The sequence below is a fragment of the Vicia villosa genome, unplaced genomic scaffold (assembly GCF_029867415.1).
Source record: "Vicia villosa cultivar HV-30 ecotype Madison, WI unplaced genomic scaffold, Vvil1.0 ctg.000025F_1_1, whole genome shotgun sequence".
NCBI classification, from domain to species: domain Eukaryota; kingdom Viridiplantae; phylum Streptophyta; class Magnoliopsida; order Fabales; family Fabaceae; genus Vicia; species Vicia villosa.
The window spans coordinates 700,334-708,443 of record NW_026704957.1 but is presented as its reverse complement, the minus strand read 5'-3'; the positions used below and the strand labels follow the sequence as shown (position 1 = coordinate 708,443).

The following is an 8,110-nucleotide window of genomic DNA, read 5'->3' as shown; positions in this document are numbered from 1 at the left end:
AGTGAAACTCTCAAGATGAAACTCTTGAGGACAAGAGCATGCCAAGTGGTTAAGCCGGATCTATATAAATTTCAGGTGCATGATATTTTTTTTCCTAATCTCTTTATTTTCCATCGCTTTACTTTCTTTACGCCTTATTTCTTTCTCTTCATATCTTCTTCATTCTTTCTTTCAATTAAGTCTCTATTGAATCTCTATTTAAATGATAAAATTAAGTTAAACATTTTTATAAATCAATTTCTTTTTATAATTGGACATCGTTTTTCAACTAACACAATTAACAAAAGTCATTTCATCCACAAATATAACAAGCATATGATGTAAAACTCGCGTTCTGAATAGACAAAAAAACAGTGTTTTAAAAATTGGACCAGACCGGACGGTCGGACCAATTGAACCGGGAACCGACCAAATAATCGGTCTGGTTCAATTGCTGGATCGGTTATGTCATTGAACCGGTGTAAACCGATAAAACCGGAGGTTTTCCAGAACCAGTGGTTTAAATACATTTTTAATTTTTTAATTTTAAAAACTTAAAACAAAATCATTTTAATTATTTTAATGAAAAATAAAAATAAAAAATAAAAATAAAAAAATAAAAAATAAAATAAAGATGTTACGGATGCGGTTAATTTTGTTGCAGATGATTTAATTTTTTCTTTGAAATTAAATTTAGTAGACAATAAAGTTACTTTATTATATTTTATTCAATTAGATTATTTTGCGATTAAATTTTGTTTGCAAATATATACTTTGTAGTTTTGTACTATTTTATTATGTGTGATACCTATGTTTAAAATTTTAATTTAAATTATGAATTTGTAAATTTATTTAGGATATGATATTTTTAAAAAATTTAAGTGCCAGTTATATATTGTCGAGACAAAATTATCATGTTCGACATATTTTATACCTATATAGTTTTGTTATATCGAACAGTCTATTCAACCTAGTTATCCGGTTTAGTCATGCAGTTCGACCAGTGACCCAGTGGTTCGACCAATAAACCAATTACCCAGTACCTTCACCCGTTTGATGTCCGATCCGATTTATAAAACATGCAAAAAAGCATATTGGGCGATATGGGAGATTGAAATTGTTGAAGGTCCACCAATATTAGCAAAAGAATTGGTCCAAGTAACCTCAATCTCAATATAACCGACCTCAACCTCAAGAGGATATATGTTCTTCTTGTAAGCTTTGTGCTTACTATATTTGGCTATACTATCTACATAGATAAAAATAAAAGCAATTAGCTAAAATAAAGAGGCATGAGTAAAAATTAAGTTACCAGTCTGCAAAACAAACCAAAGATTTCAGTAATCTCGCTATATGGAGGTGATCACTTGATATCTTTTATATATCCTTTATATTGACCTCCATTTTTTCTGTTAACATTAATGGCCTTGTCAAAATTAGAAACAGATGCTCTAATACGAACTAAACACTTCTTTTAAAGCTCATTTAAGTCTGCCTCACTAGACAAAAACTCTGTTTGAGATTTTTGAAAGTGTGTTTGGATCCGACTACGAGGGAAGCACACTTCACATAGAGGCATATCAAAGTTAGGTGTCATCTTTTGACTAGCCTTACATTAGCCAAATGATCATTATTAGTTCTGGGCCGCACAATCAGAAGCTAGAATTTGAAGTTCTTAATAAATTCAATAAAATTTTCAAACGTCTTGGGAGTTTATTTGAATGAAATCAACCTTTGTGTGATCGAGGCTGACTCCCAAATAATATAAAATAGGGAGAAAAAGGTCATGAACTTACTCTTGAACATCGAGATATCGACACATTATATGACATGCACAAATAAATGTCAACACAGTTATGGTGCATTTGCGACGATGCCACTTTAAGGTACCACAAGATATGTTTCTCAAACCTCGAAAAAGGAATATAAATTTTCATTTACCTAAAGACTATATCGTACATAGGGAAACAAGGGTGAGGGTAGTTAGAACAAATTCAACTCGAAGAAGACGAATATTCGATAATCCAATCGCCAGAAGGTCTGCCTAGATTTGTGACAATTTCATTAAATCACGACTCCTATGGGTCGAAGCACATGGGCTGAATTCCTAAGTAAACAGTATTGACCCATGAAAATCTTTCGAGTACAATCCTATTTATGTGCGTATTTAGAATAGTGTGTTTTACCATTTTACCCATTACACCTATTCACACAAAGAGTCGAATAGTATCAATTTTCTTACATTAATGATCTCTTAAAGACAATCGATAAAGTTTGTTATATCTTCCCTCCGATAAACTAATAATGATAGAGAGAAAATTGGGCAAAGTAACTTAAAAAGAGATAATTTGTCTTGTAAAGCATCACCAATGTCGTAAAAATAATACCACTACAATTAGGGTGTGTTTGGATTGGCGGTGGACAGAATTGATTCTAGTAGAATTGAGTTTGGTAGAATTGATTCTAGCAGAATTGAGTTTAACATAATTGATTTATGTTTGGATATATTTTTGTAAAAGTGAGTTGAATAATAAATTACACTATAAAAATCATCCAGAATCAATTCTGGAGGCAGAAGCTACAAATTCTAGCTTCAAGTAGAATCAATTCTGGAGACAGAATCAATTCTACTTTTGTCAAACCAAACATCTTAAAATCACACAGAATTAATTCTACATTTCTAGAATTGCTTTTGGCCTTTTCAAAAGCCAAACCAAACATGCACTAAGAATGAAGAATAAGTAAACAAACATAATTAAATGATAAAACAAAATAGAAAGAACATACCAACTATGAAAGATTTCATATATTTGGTGAGAATTGAGGAGCTTTGGAAAAAAACAGTATCCCTAAAACGTAAACAGAAACAACAAAATTTTGTTATGTATACATATGTATATTCAATAGACGACAATAGACACCTAGTTCATTCTATTACATTCCATCATACATACTCCATGAATTTAATGATACCCTTAAATGCATTCAGAATAAAAAATATAAAAATTGAAGAAAGGTAGAGGTTGTTTCAGTCTTTACCACAACTGAAAAGACTTATAAAAAGTCCCAACCTTTTTACCATATCCTTGTCCTCTTCCATCACAATCCCTCAAAACCAAAACCCCTTCATCCTCTTCTGCTTCTTCTTCACACAACTACAAACAATGTTTCTTATTAACTCATAGAACTTCAACTCAAAGAAACATTTGTACTTTCTCACCTTCTCTCTTTTTCAACTCATAGAACTTCATCTAAATCTTCTTCAAAATGATAAGTGCTTTAGACTTATACCATGTCCTCACAGCTGTAGTACCACTCTATGTAGCCATGATCCTCGCCTACGGTTCAGTAAAATGGTGGAAAATCTTCACACCAGACCAATGTTCAGGAATAAACCGTTTTGTAGCACTTTTCGCAGTTCCACTTCTCTCATTCCATTTCATCTCCACTAACAATCCTTACGCCATGAACTACAAATTCATAGCAGCTGATTCACTTCAGAAACTCATCATCTTAACCATCCTATTCATCTGGTCAAGAGTTAGCTCGAGAGGGTCGTTAGAATGGTCCATAACACTCTTTTCACTGTCAACTCTTCCTAACACTCTTGTCATGGGGATTCCTTTGTTGAAAGGAATGTATGGTGATGATTCTGGCACCCTCATGGTTCAAATCGTTGTTCTTCAATGTATCATTTGGTATACATTGATGTTGTTTCTGTTTGAGTATAGGGGTGCTAGGATTCTCATTGGTGAACAGTTTCCTGATACAGCTGGGTCTATTATCTCCTTCAAAGTTGATTCTGATGTTCTTTCTTTGGATGGGAAAGAGCCTCTTCAGACTGAAGCTGAAGTTGGTGAAGATGGTAAACTTCATGTTAAAGTAAGAAAATCAACAAGTTCAAGGAGTGAGATTTTCTCTAGGCGTTCTCATGGTGTTAACTCTGGTGTTTCTTTGACACCAAGACCTTCTAATCTAACAAATGCTGAGATTTACTCTCTTCAATCTTCTAGAAATCCTACACCAAGAGGGTCTAGTTTTAACCATACTGATTTTTACTCAATGGTGAATGGGAGAAACGTGAGTCCCAGGCAATCTAACTTTGGAAGTTTGGGTTTTGATGAGGAAAGTGGTGGTGGTAGAGTCAATGGTGGTGCTAATAATGTGAATGGTGGAAATGGGTACCCTACTCCTCATAGTGCTGGAATTTTTTCACCTGTGGCTAATAAGAAAAAGGGTCATGGTGGTGGTGGTGATGGTGGAAAAGATCTTCATATGTTTGTTTGGAGTTCAAGTGCTTCACCTGTTTCTGAAGGTGGGATTCATGTCTTTAGAGGTGCTGGAGAGTATGGGAATGAACATCTTAATGGGGTAGCTCACCAAAAAGGTTTGGTTTTTAGACTCAAATTTCCCTCTTTTGACTTTTTTAATGTTTAGGTGGTTTGTTTTTTTGACATGTTTTTCTTAGTTGTTATTGCTTGTTCCTAATGAATTATTGTCTCTTCTAAATATGGGTTGTTGTTGGATTTACCTTAGCTTAAGTGGGGTTATATGTTTTTTTGTTTGTATCTACATTCAATAATGTGTCATTTTTACTCATGTTTTTTGAATGGTTGTTGTTAGATTATGAAGAATTTGGTCATGATGAGTTTAGCTTCGGAAACAGAACTGTTGCTAATGGTGTGGACAAAGATGGACCAGTGTTATCCAAGCTTGGTTCAAGCTCAACTACTGAGCTTCATCCTAAAGATGGATCTCAAGTTGATTCTAAGCCTACTAACATGCCTCCTACAAGTGTTATGACAAGACTCATCTTGATTATGGTGTGGAGAAAATTGATTCGGAATCCTAATACTTATTCAAGCTTAATTGGTCTCATTTGGTCTTTGGTCTGTTTCAAGTATGTGGTAACATTCACTTTTATGTTTTTGGATTTGTTTTATTCATTTGTTGTGCAAGTTTTGATCTTTCATGTTTGTTTGTTGCAGGTGGAATGTTGTTATGCCTGCTATTGTTGCTAAATCAATAGCAATTTTATCTGATGCTGGTCTTGGAATGGCTATGTTTAGTCTTGGTATATTTCTTATTTAATCTACATAAGTTTTTGATTGTTTTCGAGGACTAATCGTGTGTATAGCGATATATGATTTGAAATTCTTGGTTGGTTTGTAGGTTTGTTCATGGCGTTGCAGCCACGGATTATTGCGTGTGGAAACACGGTTGCTTCTTTCGCAATGGCGGTTCGTTTCCTTACCGGCCCGGCTGTCATGGCAGTTTCTTCCATTATTGTAGGTCTCAGGGGAGTACTGTTACACATTGCAATTGTACAGGTACTAAAAACAAAACCTAAATTTTTCTTGTTCTTAATTTTTTTGATTCAATGAATTTATGTTTATGTTGTGTTTTTCTAGGCTGCTCTTCCCCAAGGAATTGTCCCTTTTGTGTTTGCCAAGGAATACAATGTTCATCCTGACATTCTTAGCACTGGGTTTGAATTCTTATTCTTCTCTTCACTTTATGCACTTGGCTTCATAAATGTTGTCAAAGTTTTGTTTCTTATGTTGTATATTTTATTATGTTTTTGCAGGGTTATATTTGGAATGCTAATTGCTCTTCCAATTACACTAGTTTACTACATTTTGTTGGGACTTTGAAGTATGAAGACTTAGAAGTTTGAAGAAAAGAAGACTAATATTGAAGTGGGTTAGGATGTTACATAAATATAACTTTATTTTAGTGTTTTTTTGGGGTAATTTATGATCTAACAATGTAGAAATTTGGAAGTTGGGAAGAGGAAGTATCTTTAGTGCTAAAGCTAGTTTGGTAGTACTAGAAAGAGGGAAAAAAAGTTGTAATGGTTTTTTAAAGCCTTTTTTTTACTGTGAACCCAACTTTTGCATGTTTTGCTTGGATTAATGAGAAAAGAGGAAAGTGAAAGTTGTTGTTTTATAGTTGTCGACACTTTTTATATTTTATAGGCCAAAAGGAGCACAAAGGTGAGTGTGAATCTGAAATATTAACTCAATGGAAAGTAAGAAAGTGGGGAAACCAAACAGGAACTTATGTTGGGTTGTCCCCTTTGATGTTTTTTGTTTTTAACATGAGTACTAGTACTACTAGCTAGTAGAGGGCACTAGCTGTCCTCCACATTGTTTTTTTCTTTTCTGTCTATGTTAGTAATTATATACGCATGTTATGATGAATGATAAAAAAGTAAACTCCTTTGTTCCCATAAAAAAAAAAAAAACTCCTTTGTTATAATTTCAAAACAAATATGTACAAACAATAAATAGATTGTAGATGTCTTTTTAATAAAATTTTTCTTTCATTTATTCTTATGTGATAAAAAATTATAAAATTCTAATGACTAGTAGATTAAACCACGACTACAAACTTAAGCAAATATATTCACAATTACATTAACTCACTCAACTTAGCAAACCCTTACACACTTGCTTTAGCAAATCCATTCACAAATACGTTAACTTTCAATTTAGCAAACCTTTGCACTACTATTAATGTAGATAAGAGTTGCAATGGCATTCCAATGTGAATTGGATTTGGTGGAGTCATTTGAATTGCTTCAAGGGTTTGGTGCTATAAAATCTACTTCTCTTCGAGCTTATAAATCAGTTTTAAGGTGAACTTTCATAAAAGTTTATTGTCGGATGTAAATGTATTAGACTATTTGGCTGAATGAGATGACTAATGTTCATCATTGTAGGGTTGACCAGGCCATTTGAAATATCTTGATCTCTATATTGATAGAAATCTTAGTAGATTTTCCATTTAGACTGAATCAAATGATAATTTGAATGAAAAATGTTATTTTGTTAGAAATGTCATAAGTTGTCTTTAAAAGATAGTCATATTTTGTTCAAGTTATCCTTGTCTTTTATATTGGTGTAATTTGTGAATGGATTGTAAGATTCATTATGTGCATAAATTATATATAAAAATTGGATTCATTATAGGTCGTGGTTAGCTTCAATCATTATTAAGGACTAAAGATGCGTAGGATGAGAAATTATATTAGAGAAATGCAATTGAATATTGAAAGTTGGTCAATGTATTTTATGGTTTAAGATTTTGTATTGTAAGTATGTAATTACGTAAATATTTTTAAACGGACTTAATTACATAATTAGAGGAGAAGCAAAATAAAGAGTACTCTACCTTAGAAGTATATAATTGACCTTAGGGACATTGTTAAGGTTTCTCTAATTTATTTATAGCATGATTGGGAATTGAAGCAATAGCACAAAGCTAGTGTAATGTGTAAGGAAGTCATTATTAAGGAATTGGTGGCAGCAGCAAGCAACTACAGTAATGCGCAGCCGCTCTTTGATTTAGGGTACAATCACACGTTACTTGTTCTTAAATTTGGGTTTTCATTCATTGGTTACGATACAAATAGGTGCTGTGTTCACCTTTTTGCCCAACCACTTTGGCTTTGATAGAGTAGAGACTACTAGGAAGGAGCACTTATTGCACTGCATCAATAAATACTGAAATTTGGGCTGTGTTTCCCTTTTTTCAAACAAGCTTTCATATTTGTCTAATCTAAACCTATGTTGCTAATGCTTCTGTGATGCTGTTACTTCTTCTGCTACACGCCTACGGACTTCTGCTCTATATTAAATGACTCATACAATTTTGATTTACTAAATATTGGATGAAAAGTATATTTTTCATGTGTGTTGACATCTTTATCGTGACTATATATTCTATGGGGTAAGACTTGTATTGCTCTATTATGTGGTTAAATAGTACTCTCTCCGTCCTATAATATACTATGTCATAGTTGATCATTTCACACATATTAAGAAAGAAAAATGCTAAATGTCACGAATAAAAATTTGTGATTTCATCGCGAATAACTGCAATGTATGTTTATGTGATTGTTCATTGTATTTCTTGTATAGGATGATACCACCATAAATCTTATGCATATGTCATATTTTAGCTAATAAATAATGATAGTATATTTCAAAGTATATTATTTTCTATGTTTCAGCCTCAAGATGAAACAAGTGAGTCTAAAAGTAGTACATATTCTATGTAGATAGTAATAGTTGTGTAGTGTGGATAAATTGTAAACATAGTGCATTATCATGTAGCATGACAAATT

General features: G+C 32.8%; 1 protein-coding gene across 1 annotated transcript; it reads left to right on the top strand.

Annotated features, from left to right (window-relative positions):
* Window positions 1-3,021: 3,021 nt before the first annotated feature.
* LOC131622207 (probable auxin efflux carrier component 1b) lies at window positions 3,022-5,922 on the top strand. Its single transcript, XM_058893235.1, has 6 exons — window positions 3,022-4,366; window positions 4,603-4,879; window positions 4,968-5,053; window positions 5,152-5,309; window positions 5,391-5,467; window positions 5,567-5,922. Exons 1-6 carry the CDS (start codon window positions 3,247-3,249, stop codon window positions 5,631-5,633), a joined length of 1,785 nt encoding a protein of 594 aa, XP_058749218.1. The 5' UTR covers window positions 3,022-3,246; the 3' UTR covers window positions 5,634-5,922.
* Window positions 5,923-8,110: the final 2,188 nt, after the last annotated feature.